This window comes from Watersipora subatra, chromosome 10, assembly GCF_963576615.1.
Source record: "Watersipora subatra chromosome 10, tzWatSuba1.1, whole genome shotgun sequence".
Lineage (NCBI taxonomy): Eukaryota > Metazoa > Bryozoa > Gymnolaemata > Cheilostomatida > Watersiporidae > Watersipora > Watersipora subatra.
Window position 1 is genome coordinate 41,709,724 of NC_088717.1, and position 24,790 is coordinate 41,734,513.

Genomic DNA, 24,790 nt, shown 5'->3' on the forward strand with positions numbered 1-24,790 from the left:
AATATTTCAATATGCATGTAGTAATCAATAATAATTCAATATGCATGTAGTAATAAATAATATTTCAATATGCAGTTTGTCTAATAAATTATTTTGCAGCTTGTCATTTATGACTTTTCTCACTTCTATAGCCATTGAGTGTATGAAGCACCCCAAAATTACTCTAGCGGAAAAGGTGGCTACACCTGCTTCTGTCCTCCAAGTTATACTGGCAGGTTTTGTGAAAGCTTTGTTGACGTCTGCACTAGTAATCTTTGCAGTGATAGTTCTAGCTGTCTGTCTACTGATGGAGGCTATAAGTGCTCTTGTCTACCAACTCTGACAGGTGAGTCATATTGTATATTTCAGAAATGTGTTAATAAGAGACAAACTGAGCCAAAGGCACTTCTTAACTGATCACAGCCTCACAGCATTCTTCTACTTTCAACATAATAATATTATTGGTTTTGCTAATTGTGAGTTTGATGCTTTAGGGAAGACCTGCAGCTTAGATGTCAACGAGTGTGAGAAAACGCCAGCCGTCTGCACTTATAACTCGACATGTATCAACTCTAATGCTGGCTATCAGTGTATCTGCCAAGAAGGGTTCACCGGCAGCTCATGTCAAACCAATATTAACAACTGTAATTTGGTGGATTGTGGCCATGGAATCTGCTATGATCTACATAACAGTTATAGTTGTGTCTGCGAGGAAGGGTGGACAGGTGAGCTAAGTTTTATGATAAAATAGTCTCAAAGAAACCAATTCAAATCCTAATTAATGTGAGTTGCTAGTATGATAGCTATATGCTATACTTTGATTTTGATTTCAGCATTGTCTAGTCATAATCTATCGATATTCGCTCTATCACTCTGTGAATTCTCAATAAGTCACTGTTAATAGAAAATTGGAAGAAATTATTTATAGATTTAAAGCTTAATAAGAATATAGCTATCAATGCCCATCACACCAATAAGTTTGATAAATAAAATTTCTATAGATTTTAAGGTCAATAAAAATATCCATCAACAGCTATCCACAAAATCAAATAAACAGTTTTGAATATTGATTTTGTTCCAATGATATTGCTCATGGACAAAACCCAACCACAAAATAATATTGACTTAGTGGTGCATTAGATAAAACTGTAACCTTACAGAATAATATGTCTGACAATTTGTGGGCATATGATACTGAGTCATTTGTTGTTGCTACTGATTTGGGCCGGCTGTTTGCGTGATGACATCAGCTAAACCTGTAAGATCAATGAAACGTTGGTTATGCACAGCTCTCTTGTGTTTATGCGCTGATAAGAGGGAAATCAACAGCCTTATTTTTGGTGTACTTTTGTATGTGTTGACTCATCCAAGAATTCAATCCTTTCTCGTTCTATTTTCAAGACCGCGAATTTATCCTTGCTTCTTTTTTAGCCTTTTAACAACCGTATTAGTATTTTAAGCAAAGTTGAACTATCTTCAACTCGATAGTTACTTGGTTTTTTAAGTTAATAGTGGTTGTTAAATGATTTCAGGTACTCTTTTTTATTATACATTATACACTTCATTATATATTACTATAATATTAATGTATTTTACTATTATCAGAGAGTACTTGCACGGTTTTCTCAGTTTGTTTATTGAGTTAAAATAGAAAAAGTAATGGTTCACCTCGCAATGAGTGTTTAGCATATTATTGTTTGTCTATTTTATGTTTAAGTATTGTATTCAATTTTGTGTTTAAGTTAAAGAGCTTAAAAACAAAACTGACTCAAGATCATTGGTAAAAAAACTAAATAAACTACTCATGTGTAAAATAAACCCTTAGCAGGCAGCTCTGAAATCTAAATTGGGCGTGACATGGCGAGCAATATTTACATTAGCCGTGTCAGTTTCAGACTTATCCAAAGTTTTATCAGTTATTCGTATCACAAGCTCAACTTTATTTTTCGTATCAGTTCAGTTGAATCAGCTAAAGTTGATTCAACTTCACTAAAGTATTAGTAACAGTAGGTGGTATAAATAAGCAAAGTTTCCAGAACTTTAAATTATTGATCTCATGCAGTTAGAATATTCTACTACAATATTCTACTACGAAGGTCTTGTTTCTTTTGTTTAATTGTTAAATCCTGCATGTCTCTATACATTGCATTTGTGATAACATATAATTTTCCAACGTTAATTTTAGGTGCTGGCTGTCACACTAAATTGAACATGTGTGACCCTAATCCTTGCTTACACAGTTCAACATGTGTTGATGACCTTGGACCTTTTGTGTGCCTATGTTCAGCTGGTTATGAAGGGCTGACATGTGGAACAGACATAGATGACTGTGAAGGTACTCTCATGGCAAGCTTCGTCTTGCTCTGTTACAAATCACTTAGCTGAGCAACACAATGAAGCTAACTTCAGCGTTTCTTCTTAGTGCACTTAGATAAGACTACCAGAAGTTTTTCTACCATTGCAGCCACAGACTTTAAACAATAACTGCCGCGCACAGCTTTTATCGTTTTCCTAGGTAAATCCGACACGCTGATTCCAACTTTTTATTGTTCACAATGCCAAGTACCAATTACACATCAGCTTTGACTATAGCGATTTGAATATTTTTACCAGTGCTTCAATATGAAGCGTGGTAACTTGTCCCACATCCCCTTACATTTAAGATTTCTTTTGCTCTGATAAAATTTTGTCTAGTTGTCTGTAATAATGGTTGTTTGATATAATTTTCACTTACAAATTTGGCAAAAAGCATTGATGTTTTATTAAATTCGAAAGCCAAGTTTAGGAATATATTATTAGTAGAAATGAGAATGTTTATGCATCAAGTGACTGGTCGAAACCGCAGCTGTGTTTGAGCTGTGGCCAAATAAGCAGTTTAGCAATCACAAAAAAAACTGACCAGAACTTTGGTAATTTTACATAAGACTCCGCCGAACAACGTAGTGTTAACAAACGTTTTTAGCATGCCTCAACTGACAAAGCGAAAACATTTAAAATGAGCTGCATGAATGATATAGAGCTATTTGTATTGTTAACGTTAACTAGTGTGGAATGATTTGTTCCATCATAACAATCTTACGTCTATATGATACCTGCATTTCCAACTCCCCAGCAATTTAGTTCTTTGGTTACAACTGTGAACAAGGACATACAGCAGTCTACAAAACTGCTTTAAAAAGTGTCCTGCACATGAAGCGGGCTACTAGTGATGCACCCACTCTGGGAAAAGCCATTGGCAGCTCGGGTAAAGAGCTGCCAATGGCTTTTTATGGCCATATGGCTTTCTAAATGGCCAGGAGCTCCTCTAAAAAAATGCCCTTCTTACAATGCACACTCAGTGTATTATACCAACCTGGTATTTTTAGTATTATCTTTAGTACGCTAGCCGTCTGCTGGACTGGGAGAGTTTGTTGAGTGTAATAGTTGTCTGCATAATTATTTCTCAAAGGGGCAAGTTGGTAAAGTGGTGCAGTTGTTAGTGTGCCTGGCTTCTAACCAAAATATCCAGGTTTGATTTTTATAACCTTTTAGTATGGGAACGGACATACACAGCTCCTATTATAGTAAAGATTGTTCTTGCATTTGAAAACTGAGCAATGTCTGTTACCGTACTTTCCATGTTTAAACACAATGTAAAGTAATTGCATTTGTTTATGTTTTCTTTTCACTTTCTTATTATTCATTTCAGCCATTGTGTGTAAAAAAGGGGGCAGCTGTTTAGATCTTGTAAATGATTTTGAGTGCCAATGTCCATCTGGCTATGGTGGAAAGCTTTGTGATAAAGATGTTTGGGCCTGCGGCAGCAGCACCTGCAATGGAAATGGGTAAGATGACTGGTTCTTTATTCTTAAAGGGTTTACCCTCGAGGCCTATAACAGCTGGTTACTAATAACTGAATATTATTTGCAAATATTGAACTGAATATCATCTTATTTATGGCCAGATATAACAAAACTCTTTGGCACCTTTACTGACATCAGTTCCTCTTGGCTGAAAAATCTTTTCATCATCTTTAAAACATTTTCATTAGCCTGTCCCATCAGTGTCCCTTGATAACTAGCCTATCCCTTCAGTGTTCCTTGGAAACTTTAAAAAAAATCTTTCAGTGTCTGCCATGAAGGACTCACTGATATAAGCTGTGTTTGTACCGAACCTGGCTGCCAAGGAATATTCGACTGTTTGCCTAGAAGAGATAGGCATGTATGAATGCAGCAAAGGCTACAGAGAGAGTCATTGCGAGATAGAACCCTATCCTTGCTACAGTAACCCTTGCTTTCGAGGTAGCTGTGTAGCGGGAAGTGTCTTCAACTTCCCTTGTTTCTGTGACAAAGGTTACACAGGTCTGTAGAGAGACGCTTCCACTGCTGTTCTAAGTTATTCCAACATCAGCCCATTTAACCACTAGTCAGTTGAGCATGTGTTTCTAATTGTTGTTTTCTAGTAAAATTTTTCCAAGTTTCCACAAAATTTTTTATAATCATAGTTGTGTTCAGCTCATTGAACTATGAGTCATTGGCTCATAGGTCATCAAGTTGTCGAGTCATTTAGTTATTAGTTGGGCGGGTCATTAGGTCATCGGGTTAGCAGGTAGTTAGTTGACCATAAATAATGATGATAGCAACAAGGTTGGAAGCCTTAACATTCACCTGATGGTGTCTGCTATTTACACAAGTTTTAAAGATGTAGTTGCGTCAAAAATGAAATTAGGACCCATAAAAGGCTAAAACATCAGCTACAATTTGATGCCATTTTTGTCTTTGTAGACCAACCCTGTCCAGAGATATATGCGTTTGAATGAGGCCCTCTTTTAAAAAGCTCACGTTCCAGCGGGTGCCCATTTCGTGACGTCACAAGCTTGTTATCTGAAACGAAACCACGAGCGATAAATATGAGGTCGATTCGTTAGCCAATCATGCGTGCGAAATTTTTATATAGGCCGTAATAAATGCTATCACTCGTAAAACGCGTTGTCTGTGATCTCGAAGATTCTCATCATAGAGAATTCATTCCCCTCGTTACTGATTCAATGCGTTTCAACAATTACTAAGTTATACATAGTTTTAAAATGGCTTCAAGTTCGAGCGACCGCTACTCAGAGTTTTCTGAGCAACTTTAAGTAAAATATTAGAGTAGACAGCCTATGGCCAAAGCTGACAGGCGTCAGCAGCGTTTTGCTGCAGAAGAAGACAGAATAGAGGTAAATTAACTTAGAGTCTTCTATACTTTAGTAAATGTAATATTTTTTTATAGTCATAAATACATATACTAATTAATAAAATGATAATTTTTTGCTATCTCCAATCATCGTTTCATAGCTTATCTGCCGTTTTACCTAGCTATAATATTTTTTTCGAATTTTCTTTGGTAAATTAGAGTCATGATTACAAATTATTTTCACTCGTAGGAAGTGGGTAAAATCGATTGATCATTGCAAATCTTTAATTTCCAGAACCAAAGCTTCGAATCGTTGGCTCGGCGTACTTGGGCCTTTATTAAATGTTTATTCGTTTTTAAAATTACACTCGCAATCTATTCAACTCCCAATTTGAAAGCTGTCAATAGATACGCTTTAGAATGACATATCTATGAATGACATATTTATTGCATCTACTTTGTTTACATTTACTTGTTTTACTGATTACAGAATGTTTATGTCGTCCCACCAGCCGAAGAAGCTTTGTCAGTGTGGAAACTGCCATAAAGGAGAAAGCCAGACTTGAATGCGTGCTGGATGATGTTTTGTTTGAGTTTGTTGCAGTAGATGAATTTGTCTTATTGTATCAGCTAATACTATGTGAGTGGCCACGACTTGATGAATATTTTTAATAAAAGCTTTATGCCGAGATGAAAATATTTTTGCTTGTAAAAATTATATAATAAAATAATATTGTTGAAGATAATGCAAAACATGATTTGCAGAATATTGTAGTGAATCGGATATGGTATATGGGTGTCCGCAGAACTGGAGAATGTGAGTTCAAATCCAGTTTGCAGCAGACTTCTCATCCTTAAAACTCTATCCCTGTCTATATTCTTTTCAAAGAGGTGACTTGCTTATTTCCCTTTTTTGTATTCGGTAAGAATACTACTAGCAATGATACACAGCAATGTGTACAGCTGTATATCATTGCTACTAGTAAGAAACTAGTACGTAGGTAATAGGCGACATAATGTGGGCGGGGCTTATGGGAGGCTGTATATCGTTTGCATGGGTAGCTGCAGAACTGCTGATACAAAGACCGCGTTCTACATAAAGTGACTTGACAGAATTACCGTAGACCGGTAGAATTGGTAGTCGGTACCCAAATGTTTACACAACATTTGGAGAAAGTGAGTAGAACAAATTTTCAATTTTCTTTATTTGAGGCCTTTGAAACATTCATAATAATGCATCTGTAGCAGGATTTAAAATTTTATTCTAGCCAACATGAGCAAATACAAAATAAGATATATGCCAATAGAGCCGCGTTAGACTAGACTTTTATCGCAAATAGCCGATGTGAATACGAGAGATAGAGACAGGTTGCCAAACGCGTGACATCATTTTTGGCGAGGCTGGGCACGTTTTTGTGGCCTGAGCGTTTTTACGGCGATCAGATTTTTTCGGTTTTAATCTTCAAATATCTTGGCAATGCGATCGCGTAACACAACAAACAACATATCAACTGATAGAGAAAAAAAAATTCTTTCTTTTAAGATCAACTTAAATTTTGACGCAACTACATCTTTAAAGCACTTGGTAATGAGATATTTCTTCCAACAGGTACACTCTGTGACATGAACCAGAATGACTGCGCCAGCAATCCTTGTTTCAACTCAGGGCAGCGTTTCAACATGGATGGGAAATTCAAGTGCAAATGTCATCTTGGTTAGTATAACTTCTTAGTAAAAGTAACCATTACAGCCAGAGTGTACGATCACTCAGTGGGTCTTTAAGGAAATTATTTGATATCCCAGCACAACTGCCAAGTATACTCACACTCACTTGTTGCCATGGAGATCAAACGTTTTAGAGCAAAAGTATCTGCAACCTAGTCAATCTCATAATAGTAATGAGCATACCAAAAAACTTCAGGAACTAAAACATTTCGGTTAATATGCAAACCATTACAGACTGATGAGGTCGCTGGTTTTTCTTCACATTTGTTATTTTCTCTACACCCTTTTAGTTGCATTGGTAATCCTCATTAGTTCCTGAAAAATAATGCAACAAATATTTTAGTCATCAGTTATTAATTCTTTGCCAAGTAGCCATATTTATAAAACGTGAGTTCTTTTTCAATCTGGTTTTTTATTATGATTTTCGGTGAATCGCACAGATGCATATTCTGTTGTTTAAGTTGAATTAGTAAAAAGTAGGAAGAATGACAGAAGTCAGGATAGACAGCAATAGCTTACACATATGCAGTTACAGTGCACCTCTGAATTATGACGTCCCTGTTTTACTGTTTTTTGCCATATTCTGTTAGTCAAGTTGACCTAGTAAGAAGATGAAATTCGTAGAGAATGACACCAGTCAGGCTGGACAACAATAGGTCAGCCTGCGTAATGTCAGTTCACAACTTGGTGATTGGTTACGCATATGCAGTTATTGCTGTAAACTGGTTGGCTAGCGTATGGTTCATATTTGAACCATACGCATCCATAGCATCCATTACTTTCAGTAATTTTTACACAAACAACTTAGCATCGTAGGTTAGTCCCTGTTCATCTCACTTTTGATGATTGACTACTACTACTACTACTAAGCCATAATAGCATCCATTACTTTCAGTAGTTTCTACACGAAAAACTTAGTAGGCAGCGTAGGTTAGTCCCTCTTCATCTCAACTTTGATGTTGGTCACAATTTTGCATCGTTCAACCAGCTTATATAGTCTATGTACATAATTGTTTAAAATAATATTTAAACAGGTTATGAAGGAGAGACTTGTGCTATAGACATTGATGACTGCCAGCATCTTCGTTGCAAAAATGGTGCTACATGTAAAGATATTGTCAATGGTTTCAAATGTGTTTGTCCAGAAGAGTTTGTCGGAAAACTCTGTAACATCAAAGGTAAGTTATTGGCAGCTACATGGAGTCTGCTAATTTTTACACCTGCACAATTTAGAATCTATTTCAAATATAGAGGCTAATGTGACACTTACTCTCTAAGAATTCACAAACCCAACACTAGGTAATGCTATATTAGAGTAAGTTCTGTAGGATTTGCCTGGTTGGGCTGCACTGTGACAAGCATATCTAAACAATTAATAAAAAAACTGTAGAAATACTGTAAATGTGAGAGCTTTGTATGTATTATCTATAAATATTGATCTACTAACTAGATATGCCTGTACTTCATCACCTGTACATGCGCATTGTGCAATGTACATGTAATTTCTCTCAAAATATTTCTTTTCTAAACTATAACTCCGGGACATAATTTATACTTGTTTTTGCTTTTAACTTTCAGCGTCCAGTTTGGCAGTAGTCAATGTTTCTACTATTGGATCTTTGGTCAGCACTTAAACAGATGGAGAGGCTAAATTTAGAATATTGTGGAGCATGGCTAGATTTAAACCAGAGCTTTAAACTACAGATCATAGGTTATGCTGCTTTGCCTGCTGTCATAATCATGATGTTTCTACTCCTAGTTTTTCTCCGTCAAATGAAATTACTAGATAAACTACAGTAAGTGCTAGTATGTTGCTGTTAGTATTTTAGCTTCAAGTCCTCTCTTGAGATATATAAAATTATAACCTATTACAATCTTGAGTCACAGATGAACCTGAGTAAGCAGTTCTGTAAAAAAAACTGAAAACTTTCATTTTCAAAATTTAATTATTTTTTTAGGTTTGTTTCCAATTTTATTCATATTTAATTTCAGGGATATTTCTGTCGTCAGCTTGTATCTTCATCCTGTCAGCAGCTATTTTGATCCATATGATGTGAGAAGAGAGTTTTATTTTCCATATAAGCAGTTTTTGTCTTTTACTATGAGAAATGAAGATTATGCATCTATTTTAAGGTAGTATTTTATATAAAGTCTATAAGAATATATCATATTTACTAGCTAGTCGGTGAATCTTAACTTTAAATTGACTAGTGTAGTAGAAAGTTATCTAGCGCATCTATAACTTACTGTAACAGGCTGTTTAAAATACTTTGATCAATTTGCAAGTCATTTTAAGTCTCAAGTACAAACTAAAAGGTTGAACTGCTATAAAACTTCTAGCAACTTAAATTATGTATCTCTCTATATTTGATCATGTTTAGTTCTTGCAGTTGTAGAAACAAAAACGCTTACCATACAAAATATCATACCTAATTTATACACAAATTGTAAACTTTACTTTTCCCTAAAGGCTTGCTGTATGATTAACAAGATCGTACTGGATGCATGCATTGTGACTAAAGAATTCCTTATGGTATTATAAAATTACATTTATATATTTTTATTACTCGTTTGTTTATAAGCTTATGCATTTATTACATGAAATGAATTTCAGGTTACATGATAGAAAGAGCCCATTGAAACTACGTGACTCCAGATATTTTGCAACAAACTCTACTTATGCCAGTTAAGCGATCATGCATTGTTTTCCACCTCTGACCCTTTATTGATTATGCGATTTTTTACATGTGTGTTGTACTGTAATTTATAAGCTGTTATTTGTCCATATACTTTCTGTTGTCAATGATTTTTACCAATATATTTTGTAACGCTCCCTTAAATAGTTGGTTAAATTGACTACACCTTTGACAGTTTGTGATAACAGTGATAGCAGTTTAGACGGATAAACAGATGACAGAAGTAATAATATATGCTGAAGTTGCACTTTAATATATAGATAGGATTATGATAAAACACTGAAAAGATCAAACAAGTGCTATCTAATTATTGTCAACACCTAAATAGTCATGTGAGTGACTAAGCTTTAATAAACGTGGAGTTATGCATTGGGATGTAGATTAAGAACAATAACACAAATGCAAATCAAAATTAAGAAAAAAGATTATTCAGGCTTCATTAAAGTGAAAGAACTGGTTTGTCATTAATTATTTCGCCATGAGAGTGAATAGATACTACAATGATAATTAAAGCTTTAATGTTGTTACTTTGTGCAAAGTTTGTGGCTAAATTTAATTTTTAATTTCATTATCAAAGTCTCTATTCATCACTAATGTCTAGTCTTACTTTTATTATAAGCATAGTTAATGTTGTTGTTAAGGTAACTTTAAGGGACCTATTAGTCATGGAAACTCAAATTTCTTTTTTGCCTTATTCTCTTTCCTTGATCTTGCCTTATTCTTTTACTTGTTTAAGCTACGTGTAAGTGTATAGCAACAGGAATAGTACGAGTGAGTGAGCATTGTAACTTCAAAGTGGGAGGAGCTATATAAAATATAAGACTATATATCCAGGTTCTACCAGCTCACACTATATAGAGCCCTGCCAGTCACATGTAACAAACAATATAGGACATCGACCGAGAGTATCCTGTAATAAATAGTAAGTATGCAGTAATATTATCACTAAAGGGTTATCGAGTAATATCTACTGTATCAGTCTGTGTATTGTATGCCTCTCCACTTGTTTAGGGTAAGTACATAGCAACAGGAATAGCATAATTAGCATTGTATGCTAAATGGGAGAAGTAAAACATAAGGTAAGACTCTATATCAAGATAATCTCAGCACATATCATAGACAGCCGTGTAAGTCACATGTAGCAAACAGTGTAGTACCTCAAACTTGAAATAAGACAGTTACATCATATACAGTAAGTATGAAGTAATATTTTCACTAAAATATTATTAATTTTATATCAACATGAATAGCAATGTGATGTTCATGAAAGAAGGATTAGATGAAGCTTCATGTCTGTCATTCTAGTCTGACTGATAATGTGTAACAAACACCTTAATGAATCAACTTTAAACTAAAACTGGTACATATTCTGCTGTATGTGTGTGTATCATCTCTAAAAGATTTTCAACCAATATTTGCTATATCAGTCAATGTAATTTTCTTTTAACACGAGTTACCCAGGCATTTTCATTCATACTTGTTCCCTGAGTTACTGAATCCTTGTAGGAAAATTGTTTCTTACAAAATTTGGCTAAACCTCTCCAACAATTATAAAAAGAAACAATTATCAGCATACATGTAGCTCCATTTATTAATCTGGCTTGCATGGTGTCTGTTTCAGCTTTAATAATTATTATAAAGTCAATCTCTCTTCCTTTGAACATGGAAGTTTTATTAAGTGCTAGCTTTCCTTTGTCTTTATACCTGGAGGTTTATAAGTGAGTCTGCTACAAATTGGATAAATAGGAAGTAGGACAACTAGGAGTGTTTATTGATCTGAAAGATGTAGCTAGTATATATATATATATCTGTTCAATATGAATTGGAAGATGTTTATTGATCTGAAATATGTAGCTAAGATACATAACTGTTCAACAAAGGTGTAAGATGGTTACTGATCTGAAAGATGTAGCTAGGATATATAACTGTTTAACATGAGGTGTAAAATATTTATTGACCTGAAAGATGTAGCTAGTCTATATACCTGTTCAACATGAGTTGTAAGATGGTTATTAATCTGAAATATGTAGCTAGTCTATATACCTGTTCAACATGAGGTGTAAGATGTTTATTAATCTGAAAGATGTAGCTAGTATATATACCTGTTCAACATGAGGTGTAAGATCGTAATCTCAAATAGCCTATTTGAGGTACTACCAGATTCTCAGATGTACTGGGTATGTGACATATTATACATGTAGTGTACAGATTACTATCATATATCCTTCATCATAGTAGATAGTAGATTACTATATCAGCTTTTAGCTTGATTGGAGGATATGAGGAAACACGACAGAGTCAGATTAGGTTCATGCAATGCAGATCTTCATAAACAGTTTGTCTAAAAAGCACAATTATTTATTAGCATAATATTCATGCAATACATGCATGTCAAAGCATCATAACAAAGCCATAGTTAGAGACTTTTTAAGTAATATAGTTACTGTCTATAGTCTATGACAAGCAAAACGGTTACCTTATAGCAACTGTATTCAGTATATACTAACAGTTCTTCGACTGAGTTTGTTCGTGAGCCATCATCTAATTAATAGTCGTTAATTAAAGTTAATACCGATTAATACTGGTAATTTCTGCCAGAGTACAGTCACACTAAACAATAGTTTCATTTGTAGCCAAGCAAGAGACAGGGATAGTACTTTAGCAATATTTTTCTAAATGGTAAAAGCGAATTAATATTGATTAATAGCTTAAACTAGCTGATAAATATGTAAGCACGTAAGATGTGTTAATATTTAAAACAGCAGTAACTCTGATGTACATGTATGTATCTAGTCGGTTGTTCAGTTTATACGTAAGTGAGTGTCAAGGTGAGTCAGCAACCATTACATATCAGTTCTCTAAAACGTGGCAGTTAAAAGATATGGTTCATCTTAGCAATGTTTAACTTAGCACTTAAACCTCAGCCTGTAGAAGAGCATAGGATGAGGTAGATAAGTCTGCTATACTCCCTTTAAGTAAGCTAATGGCACTGATAAAAGATAGTAAATTTGACAGAGTTTTTGTTGATATAAGCAGCGTGACACAGAACCTTCCTATAAACATAGCATAAGAATAAATATAAGCTTATAAATAGCAGTAAACCTCGGCAGATGCTCGGCATTATTTCCTTTTTAATCAGGGAGTCAGCAGGATTTGATTAAGGGGCCATTTTTTAAGAACTAAACGGAGCTTTGAAACCATATATTTTAGCAATTTAGCGGAAGGCTTGGAGCATAAGTGTGTGAAGTTTGCACTAAATCATCTATAAAATGTAGAAACACATCACATTTATGTGGACTTACAGACAGACGCAATAACAAGGTAGGAATTGTTAATATATATAAAGGGTTTGACACAGATTAATTCTATAAAAGTAAAGCTTCAATGTCATAAAAATTAATAATACTTTTATGTGCAAGTCATGTACGTTTATATAGTAGATCTGTAATGTGTACATCAGTTCTATCCAGGTTGCGTATCAGCTCTATTTAGCTGGTCTCATCCGGTACTTTCTCAAACTATTTAAAGAACTTCTCAAATTTTATTTATTCTCTTTTAAATACTAATATAACTAAAATATTTTAAGTATTTTGAAAGCTTCTCTTACTGTTCCCAAGATATAGTTCACCTAAAATGTTTGTATAATTGCTTATTTTGCTTGTATACTAGCAGTAGTGTAGGCCAACAGTAAGTGCAAAATATTATCATTATGTGATTGTCGTCATTATTAGCGTACAAATGGTTTGTGTTAAGCAAGATTTATCACACAAAACCATTGACCGTTAATATGGGTCATGATGACAGAAACCATAGTTAAGTCGGGATTGTAAGATTTGGAGTTATCTACATTAGCAGAAGGAGAAAACTCTCACAGTTATTATGCAAAATTTTGATTCTAGCTTAATTACAGCAGATTTTATGGTCAATAAACTGAATGCACATTTACCATTAGTGAGAAAACATAGTTCTGAAAAAACTGGTGTTAAAGTTTGAGAAACGAAAACCAATGCACAATTTTGTTTACATTTCAAAACGTCATAGCAACCAATATCAAGAAGTTGTGATATTCATCTAGATTTCTGTATTTATATCCAAAATTATGCTGAATTTAAAATTTTAAACATATTTTAGTTGGTTGTCATAGAAATAGCTGTATATTTATAAAAAAAATGTACTACTTAATTTGTTAGGTATTAAAAACGGCTTGGCAGTGTCGCGATATCGGGGACAGCCAAATCATCAATGAAATCTTTAGAAAAATAAAAACAGTAACATATATTGCACACCATCGGTCACTATATACTTTGATCTTGAGAATCCAAATAATTATTCTTATAATTAAACCTGATAATAATCTTATAAAATCGAATAATTATTCTTATAATTAAATATTGTAAGAATTGTTAGGAAAATATTATCGTAATTCCCTTTCCTTTCACTGCTTTTGACATCAGTTGGAATACCAAAGTGTTCATTATAAAGGTCCAAAATGTCAGAGTTATCTTTAAAATTGGCAAAAAAGAAATCGGCAAAATTATATTATAATTAGAGACAATTTGTCATCGAACTCCATTTTCAGATGTATATTATTAGTAAATTTAACATTAAGGTACATTAAGGTTGTAGTAAAGTAAAAACCTGGCTTTAGTTGCTTCTTCTTTTAAAACTAGTGTCTGCCATTTAATTAAGTGCTTCGGTGACATATTTGAATGTTGTCAGCCGCTACAAGGTTAGTTGAGTCTCTGACAGCAAACCAACAGGTTATTCTCTCTCTTAAATAACTATAATTCACAGAGTACTATGTGAGAATCCCTTTTAGTGAAACTTTTCAACTTAGTCCACTGTATTCTTCCACGTCACTTAAATTTTCTGCTTTATATTTTCAATCAATTCATGCTGTTGAAAAAAATTCAAACAAATAAAGTTAAAAATTATTGCAAATACAGTAAAAATGAGAAGGCCAACAAAATTATTCTTAGATAAATAAGACCATTACTTTGTATGTGATTGTATCACAGACTCTAGAAATGACATGAAGGATTGTATATCAGTTCTCTACTAGCTCTAGAAATGGAACTCACAAACATGTTGATTCACTGAGAGAGATCAAGGAAAAAACAAGCTTTATAGGGACTTAAACCTTGCCTCATGGTGTAGTTGTCTACTTTTGCTAATAATACAAAGAAGACAACTTTCATAATTATAGCATCGGTGTAATTGTGCTCTCATGATGTGAGTGCACAACTCCCTTTTAGGTTGACTCAATTGTTTCAATTAAGATTTTTTAGACAGATACAAATAAAGATTGCAATTGCCTCAACACTTCTATTATTAAAGTATGCAACTAAACTCAGCAATTCAAGGATTTACAGACTCGACTAGTTGAGCAGAAAAGTATTTTAAAACTAAAAACTGTTACCAAGTTGACAAAATAATGCTAATGTAATGATATGGGTATTTTAACGTAGAGTGAATAAAAACAAACAGGTAATTAATAAATCAACCATCAATACATAGTTGGTTAGGTGCATATCTGTTTGAGGTTTAAACAGCTCTGCTTACATTATCTTTTCTTCAATAATTCTTAGCTTAAATATGCTCATATTTAAGCTAATTTAATTTCAGCCTAATTATTATTATTAATTATATTATTAATAATAATTATTATTATTATTTCATTTTAATTATTTAAGCTAATTTAAGCTCACCTGTGACCAACGCTACAGGTTTCAATTCATAGGAGTCTGAAAGCTTGCAGCTTTGTCCATATCCTGCTACAATGAAAAATCGAATAGGAATTTGTAAGCCGAGTTGGTCCCATGATTTGTTTATTATTTTATTCACAATTGGTATGACTTGGGTTGTACGTAGTTCATGAAAAGTTTCTGACTTTAGAGATTTGTCAGATCTCCACAAGTAAATTATTGTCAACATGTAGTATTCAAGGACAGCAAGCCACAAATCATTCTTATGGTTGCATAAACAAGATGCATAAAACATTGCATGAAGTTAAATAAAACTCACTACTTCAATGTCAAAATGCTTTTAAGATCAATTTTAAAAAGACAAGGCACTAAAAAAACTGCGCACGTAACTCCTTTCGTTTTGTAAGCATCAGAAGATCAACAACTAATCATACTAGACAAAAGAGTTGAACAACGATATGTTTATAATATAAACATCGCAAGGTATTTCTTGCTAATTAGAGGTTTAAACCAGAACTGGTGATCAATATTACAAACATAGTTTAAAGAAAACAAAGAACGGATTAAATATATGATATTATTCAACTGTTGAATACCTTTATTAGATGTCAACCATCAGCAAGGTAGTGTATGATATCAAATGGTATATTGCTGTTTTTCTCTAATCACTTTGTACATTCAATTGAGCAACTTATTAGTAAAACTAAAGGAGGCTTCATTGAAGTTGATATTTATTCAATAAATTAGTTTTTAAAACATATCCTGATAAAATCCAACGAAACCTCTAATCCAAATGTTTAGTTAGATAAATAATTAATCTTGATATTACTATTGAGTAAACACTTTGTTACCATTGACTCCTCTAAACATTTAAAGTTTTGTTACAACCTGCAAAGTGATAGAATTTGTTGTAAGTGGTAATTGCAGAAAAGTAAGGAAGACTTCAGATATAAAGTTTCAGCATCACTCGTACTGCTACTACATAGTAGGAAACTAGGCAACCGTTATATGGACAACTTGTGAGGATTACTGTAGTATACTCTGTAACAGATTTTTACCTAAGCTAGGTCAAGTGTCTTTTGGTTTTATGCTAGCATTCTATTATGTTTTTTGGTTAGCAGGTTATATAGAACTTAATAATACTTAAAATCATGCATTAGCCATCTATCTATTGTCAACACCTGGACAGTCATGTGAGTGTGTTAGTTTTAATAAAAATAGAGTTATAAATTGGGATGAGATTAAGAACAATAACACAAATGCAAATCAGAATTGTGAGAAAAAAATTATTCAGGCGTCATTAAATTGAAAGAACTGGTTTGTCATTAATCCTTTATCTATGATAGCTACAGAGGAGTGAATAGGTACTGCGGTGATAATTAAAGCTTTAATGTTGCTACTTTGTGCAAATGTCGTGACCAAATTTAATTTTAATTTCATTATCAACGTCTCCATTTATCACAAATGTCTAGTCTTACTTTTATTATAAGCATGGTTATTGTTTTTATGACAACTTCAAGAATACCTATTACTCATGGAAACTCAAAAATAATTTTTGAGTTTCCATGAGTAATTTATGAAACTAAAAATTAGTCATGGAAGCCTGAAATTTGTCTTTGCCTTGTTTTCTTTCTTCAGTCTTCTTGGTATTTCTGATAGAATAACTCCCAAGTTGAACCTCTTTTAACTATTAATACAGTGTATTATACTAGTACTTTTAACCCATCCGTATTAATAATTAGTATCATAATTAAACTTGTTGAAGTGTGAAAGTAGGCAACTGTCTCAACTAATATTGTATCTATAATGCTTTGTAGATCTTATGTAGATTTTAGGTGCTTATGTATTATAGTTCTGCAAATTTCAAGGTAGCTAAACAAGATAACTCTGGCTGCTGGCAGCATAATAAATAACTATGTTAAAATGTTTTATTGATCTGCAAATCTCAAGGCTGCTAAAAAAGGTAACTCTGGCCGCTGGCAGCATAATAAAGTACTGTCCTATTTGTGGTATTTAATAGCACCTTGTCAATAGTAATATCTGTGGAGAATTTGTATCAGTGACCTGATTTGTCTCTGCTATTAGACAGTACAAAGTATTAAAATTACTCATTCCCCTCAATAAAAGTCTTTGTTTGTCTCTTGATTGGTTACCCTGCATGTGAGTGCATAGCAACAGGAATAGTATAGAAAGCAATGTAACTGCTAAGTGGGAGGAGCTATATAAAAGATGAGACTCCATATCTAGGCTCCTCCAGCACACACTATATACAGCCCTGATAGTCACATGTAGCAAACAGTGTAGTGCATCAAACTTGAAGTAAGACAGTCACGTAATTTATGGTAAGTACAGTATGTGATAATATTATCATCAATAGATTCTCATCTAATTTCTACTGCAGCAGTCAATGTAACTTCTTGTTAACACTGGGTTAACTAAACTTTGTTAATTATACCATTTGTGCGAATAACTGAATCCTTTTAGCAAAGATGTTTCCTATAAAGATTGATTAAACCTTTCCAACAAATGTAGACAGGAGATTTCATCAGCATACATGTAGTTCAATTTATTAATCTGACTTACATGGTGTCTATTTTAGCTTTAATAGTTATTGTAACGTGAATCTCTCTTCCTTTGTATATGGCAGTTTTATTAAGTGTTAGCTTTCCTTTGTCTTTATTATTAGAGGTTTGTAAGTGAGTCTGCTACAAATTGGATAAATAGAAAGTAGAACAACTAAGAGTGTTTATTGATCTGAAAGATGTAGCTAGTATAAATAGCTGTTCAACATGAAGTGTAAGATAGTGATCTCAACTAGCTTATTTGAGGTACTACCAGATTCTCACATGCACTGGATGAGTCACGTATTATGCATGTAGTGTACAGATTACAATCATATACCCTTCATCATAGTACACTTACACTAGTTTTTGATTTAATTGAAGGTTATGCAGAACTTGACAGAGTCAGATTATGTTCATACAATGTAAGTCTTAATAAATAGTTGTTGTTTAGGAAACAACAATTTAGTGGCATAAGGTTCATTCAATGCATCCATGAAAATGCATTATAAAAAATTATGCATTGGGATGTAGATTAAGAAGAGCGATGCTGTTTTCATAAGCAACCTCCCATACTCTCATATTGGCCATATTGGCCTCTCATACTCTCCTATTGGCCATATTGAGAACCATCTCGTACGTTCATATTTCAAATTTGTTTCATTTTTCAAGGCAAAGTTTGCTCGCGATTTTCCTCGTATCTCGCTATGCTCAAATGTAAAGACACTCATATCATAAGGTATGGCTGTATCAGAATGATACACTCGCTATGAAGATCGAGGCTTGCTACAGATTAAACAATAGTTGGAAACGCTAGCCTCTGTCCTCAGGCTTGCTTTGTTTGCTCACCAGTCATCATCAATCTCTATCTTCTGTTGAGAAAGTGATTTGATATATTTTTTTCAGTAGAGCCACTTCTTTATCTAATCTCTTTGGTCAATGTCTCACAAACATCTCACAAATGTGGTTTTTTCATTGTTGCCCCTTGGACTGCATATAAATCCTCTTCATCAAGCTGGCCCTAAAGCATGTAGCTTAGGATCTCAAACTAGAGAACGGCATACCAGCTCTATCACAAATAACACAATGGTCAAACTTTAATCTTCAAAGACTAATTTTGGACCAACTCGGCGTGTTAGTAAATTTTTCAGAAATATCAAAAGTAATTTTTGTAAAGCTTTTACTTTCAAGAGAGAGAAGCTGTAAACTACACATTTGTTACCAACTTACTACTGAAAATTTCCTCAACGCTGCTTTATTAAATGTAAATGACATTTGTTTCAAATTATTATCGATATCAAGCACCAACTACACATTATCTTTGACTATAATAGCGGTTGAATACTTTTACCAGTGTTTCAATATAAAACATGGTAACTTGTCTTTTATCCACATAAATTCACAAGATTTCTTTTGTTTTAGTCTGACGTAATTTTCACCTCAAACTGACAAAAAGCATTGAAGTTGTATTAAATATAAAAACTAGGTTTAGTGGTATATTACTAGTAGAGATGAGAAAGACTGATCGAAACCGCAGCTGTGTTTGAGCTGTGACCAAAGAAACAGTTTAACCATTCACAAGAGAGCTGACCAAAAATTTGGTGATTTTACATAAGACTGCACTGAACAACATAGTGTTAACATACCTTTTTAGCATGCCTTAACTGGCAAAACAGAAATATTTGAAAAGAGCTTGTGTGTGTAAAGGTAATGCTATAATACTATACCAGAGGCTGCTTCATGTGTGTCCCACACATGAAGCAGCCTCTGGTGGTGCACCCACTCTGGGAGAAGCCAGATGGCAGCTTGGGCCAAAAGCCCATCTAGAAAAATTCCCCTCCCACAATGCACACTCAGTATATTATACCAACCTGACTTATTTCTAATTAGACTATTCGATAAAAATGTTTTTATTATTTTTATCATTAGTACGCTAGCAGTCTGAACTGGGTGAGCTTGTTGAGTGTAATAGTTGTCTGGTTGATTATTTCTCAAAGGGGCAAGTTGGTAAAGTGGTGCAGTTGTTAGTGTGCCTGGCTGCTAAACGAAGTATCCGTGTTTGATTTTTATAACCTCTCAGCTTGGCGAAGGACTGGCACAGCTCTTATTATAGTAAAGATTATTGGTCTTACGTTCGAAAACTAAGCAATATTTATTACCGTACTTTCTATGTTCAAACACAATGTAAAGTAATCGCATTTGGTGATGTTTTCTTTTCACTTCCTTATTATTCATTTCAGCCATTGTGTGTAAACAAGGGGGCAGCTGTTTAGACCTTGGAAATGACCATCTGGCTACGGTGGAAAGCTTTGTAATAGAGATGTTTGGGCCTGTGACAGCAGCACCTGCAATGGAAATGGGTAAGATGACTGGTTCTTTATTCTTGAGGTGTTTACCCTCGAGGCCTATAACAGCTGGTTACTAATAACTGAATATTCTTTGCAAATATTGATCTGCATTGAACTGAATGTCATCTCATTTATTGTCAGATATAACAAGATTCTTTGGAACGTTTACTGATATTAGTTCTTCTTGGCTGAAAAATCTTTTCATCATCTTTGAAACATTTTCATTAGCCTGTCCCATCAGTATTCCTTGGCAACTAGCCTATCCATTCAGTGTGCCCTAGCAACATTTAAAAAAATATTTTTCACTGTCTGCCATGAAGGACTCACTGATATACGCTGTGTTTGTACCGAGCCTGGCTGCCAAGGAATGTTTGACTGTTTACCCAGAAGAGGTAGGCATGTATGCGAATGCAACGAAGGCTACAGAGGAAGTCATTGCGAGATAGAGCCCAATCCTTGCTACAGTAGCCCTTGCTTTCGAGGCAGCTGTGTAGCAGAAGGTGTTTTCAACTTCTCTTGTCACTGTGACAAAGGTTACACAGGTTTGTAGAGAGAGATGCTCCTACTGCTGTTCTAGGCTATTTCAACATCAACCCATTTAACCACCAGTCAGTTGAACATGTGTTTTTAATTTAGTTGTTTTTCTAAGGAAAATTTTCAAGTTTCCACGAAATTGTTCATATATCATAGTTGTGTTCAGCTCATTGAACCATGAGTCATTGGCTCATAGGTTCCTCGAGTTGTCGAGTTATGGGGTCATTAGGTCATTGGGTTAATAGGTAGTTAGTTGACTATAAATAATGATGATAACAGCAAGGTTAGAAGCCTTAGCGTGCATCTGATGATGTTTACTGTCTACACAAGCTTTATAGCAGATGGTAATAGAATATTTCATCCAACAGGTACACTCTGTGACATGAACCAAAATGACTGCGCTAGCAATCCTTGTCTCAACTCTGGGCAGTGTTTCAGCATGGATGGGCAATTCAAGTGCAAATGTCAACCTGGTTAGTATAACTTCTTAGCAAAAGTAACCATTACAGCCAGAATGGATGATCAATCACTGTGATTTTAAGGAAGTTATTTGATATCCCAGCACATCTGCCAAGTATGCTTTCATCCACTTTTTACAACAGAGATAAGAAGTTTTAGAGCAAGGTATCTACAAACTAGTCATAGTGGTAATGAGTACATTATAAAAACTTCAGGAACTAAAACATTTCGGTTAATACCCAAACCATCACAGGCTGATGAGGAGGCTGATTTTCCTTGTAATTTTTTCTACACCCTCTCGTTGGTGATTCTCATTAGTTACTGAAAAATTATGCAAAAAAAAATTCAGTCATCAGTTATTAATTCTTTGCCAAGTAGCCATATTTATAAAACATGAGTTCTTTTTCAATCTGGTTTGTTTATTATGATTTTCAGTAAATCACCCAGGTTCATATTTTGTTGGTTAAGTTGAGATTAGTGAGAAGTAGGAAGAATGACAGAAGTCAAGATAGACAGCAATAGCTTACACCTATGCAGTTACAGTCCACCCCTGAATTATGACGTCCCTGTTATACTGTTTTTTGCCATATTCTGCTAGTCAAGTTGGCCTAGTAAGAAGTTGAAATTCATAGATAAAAAATGTGGAAAGTTGAGAGAATGATACCTATCAGCTGGACAACAATAGGTCAGCTGAACAACAATAGGTCAGCTGGACAACAATAGGTCAGCTTGCGTAATGTCAGTTAACTACTTGGTGATCGGTTACGCCTATGCAGTTATTGCTGTAAACTGGTTGACCAGCAAAATGGTTCATATTTGAACTTTCTTACTCGGCTGTCATTTGAGATTGACTACTACTACTACTACTAAGCCATAATAGCATCCATTACTTTCAGTAGTTTCTACACGAAAAACTTAGTAGGCAGCGTAGGTTAGTCCCTCTTCATCTCAACTTTGATGTTGGTCACAATTTTGCATCGTTCAACCAGCTTATATAGTTTATGTACATAATTGTTTAAAATAATATTTAAACAGGTTACGAAGGGGACACTTGTGCTATAGACACCGATGACTGCCAGCATCTTCGTTGCAAAAATGGTGCTACATGTATAGACATTGTCAATGGTTTCAAATGTGTTTGTCCAGAAGAGTTTGTCGAAAAACTCTGTAACATCAAAGGTAAGTTATTGGCAGCTACATGAGTCTGCCAATTTTTACATCTGCACAATTCATTCTATTCTATGCAGCATCTATTTCAAATATATAGGCTGATTTGACACTTACTCTCTAAGAATTCACAAACCCAACACTAGTTAGTTAAGGCAATATTAGAGTATATTCTGTAGGATTTGCCTGGTTGGGCTGCACTGTGACAAGCATATCTAAACAATTAATAAAAAACTGTAGAAATACTGTAAATGTGAGAGCTTTGTATGTATTATCTATAAATATTGATCTACTAACTAGGTATGCCTGTACTTCATCACCTGCACATGCGCATTGTGCAATGTACATGTAATTTCTCTCAAAATCTTTCTTTTCTAAACTATAACTCCGGGACATACTTTGTACTTGTTTCTGCTTTTAACTTTCAGCATTCAGCCTGGCAGTAGTCAATGTTTCTACTGTTGAATCTCCGTCAGCACTTGAACATTTGGAAAGGTTAAACTCGGAATATTGTGGAACCTGGCTAGCTTTAAACCAGAGCCTTAAACTACAAATCATAGGCTATGCTGCTTTGCCAACTGTCATAATCCTGTTGTTTCTACTCCTTGTTTCTCTCCTCCGAATGAAACCACTAGATAAACTACAGTAAGTGGTTTTATGTTCTGGTTGGTATCTAGCAGTAAGTCATCTCTAGAGATATCAAATTATAACTTGCTACAATTCTGAGTCACAGATAAACCTGAGTAGGTAGTCCTGTAAAAGAACTTAAATATCTCTTTAGATTTACTTTCAATTTTATTCGTGTCTCGTTTCAGGGAGACTTCTGTTGTCAGCTCGTATCCTCACCCTGTCAGCCGCTACTTTGATCCATATGACGTGAGAAAGAGTTTTATTCTCCTTATAACCAGTTCTGGTCTTCTACTATGAGGAATGAAGATTATGCATATATGTTAAGGTAATATTTGATATAAAAAGTCTATAAGAATATATCATATTTACTAGCTAGTCAGTGAAGTTTAACTTTAAATTAAGTAGTAAATGTAGTAGGATATTATCTAGTGTGTCTAAAACTTACTGTAACAGGCTATTTAAAATACTTTGATCAATTTGTAAGTCCTTTTTAAGTCTCAAGTACAAACTAAGAGGTTGACCTGCTTTAAAAATTCTAGCAACTAAAACTATGTACAGTCAAACATGGATAACTCGTCCACGGATAGCTCGAACACATGGTTAATTCAAACATTTCCTTTGGTCCGTTCCCACGTAATGATAAATTGCTATAGATAACTCGAACTCAACACTGTTAATCCGAACTGTTTTTTGCCCAACGGCTACCGAAACGGTTGTTATCGCTTTAGAAAATCACTTTATTCAAAGCCATAGAGGTAAACTTCATCTTTTCGTAATTCATAAGCGTCGTTATTACCACCATCGGCAAAATATTTTTGTCAACGACTTTTCTAAAAGTTTGGTGAAAATTGATTTATACTGCGATACGATGAATAGCACGGGCTAGCCGGGTCACGCGCGCCAGGATTTTCGCCACGCACATACAAAACAAAAATCGCATGTTGTTTTGTATGTGCGTGGCGAAAATCCTTGAGTGCGTGACCCGGCTAGCCCGTGATGAATAGTTTTCTGACGTTGATTCCGTGTTGAATCAACGTCGGAATGTTGAATGTTTAAAACGTCTTAAAATTGGTGTAATTAAACGTATACGTTGTCTGAGCTACAAAAAACTATTCATCGTTTGACCTAAACACAGAATACGTGTGTACATTCAATAAGTATCTATTAAAAAAGCGTGAGTGATATAGAATGTACCATAAAACCTCGTAAAACTTCTAATTGAACTGCCTCGGAGTGTTGCTCTTAACGAATCCCAGGTAAAGTAAGGTAATCTGCATAAACTTCAAGAAAAAATGGCAAAATTGATCGTGGGTAAAACCCCAAAAGAAAAAAATGTCTTTTCTTTTGAGCATTTCAACAACGATCAAGTTCTGCCTATGTCAATCTGAAAAACGTCCTGGCAATAACATCACCTCAAACAACAAACCAATCGCAAGTGATAGAAAAATCTCTATATTTTTCATGAAAACGTTTTAAACTTTACATTAGAAGCATTTAATTTGAAACAAGCCATTTGTGCTTTTGATTTATATTATAGTTTGTATATGTACATGTATCTACTAATAAATAAGTAAATATATGGACTTGTGACAGTGCTCTGATAACTTGAACGCTCTGATAATTCGAACACTTTTGCTCGGTCCCTTTAAGTTCGACTTATCCATGTTTGACTGTATATATCTGTATTTGATCATGTTTAAGACTTGCAGTTGTAGAAACAAAAACTTGTACCATACAAAATATCATACCTAACTTATACACAAACCGTAAGCTCTACTTTTTCCCTAAAAGCATGATGTATGATTACCAAATTAGTACTTGATGTGTGACTA

The 24,790-nt window shown here is 34.3% G+C and overlaps 2 protein-coding genes across 2 annotated transcripts in view; both read left to right on the top strand.

The window, feature by feature from the left end:
- LOC137406128 (baculoviral IAP repeat-containing protein 7-like) overlaps positions 1 to 24,790 on the top strand; it is a 90,880-nt gene that overhangs the window by 32,942 nt on the left and 33,148 nt on the right. The gene's annotated exons all lie outside the window — the stretch shown is intronic.
- LOC137406129 (fibropellin-1-like) lies at positions 661 to 23,255 on the top strand. Its single transcript, XM_068092660.1, has 11 exons — positions 661 to 704; positions 2,165 to 2,314; positions 3,668 to 3,803; positions 4,192 to 4,319; positions 6,743 to 6,847; positions 7,893 to 8,036; positions 20,061 to 20,180; positions 21,071 to 21,175; positions 22,197 to 22,340; positions 22,757 to 22,973; positions 23,144 to 23,255. Exons 2-11 carry the CDS (start codon positions 2,191 to 2,193, stop codon positions 23,253 to 23,255), a joined length of 1,335 nt encoding a protein of 444 aa, XP_067948761.1. The 5' UTR covers positions 661 to 704; positions 2,165 to 2,190.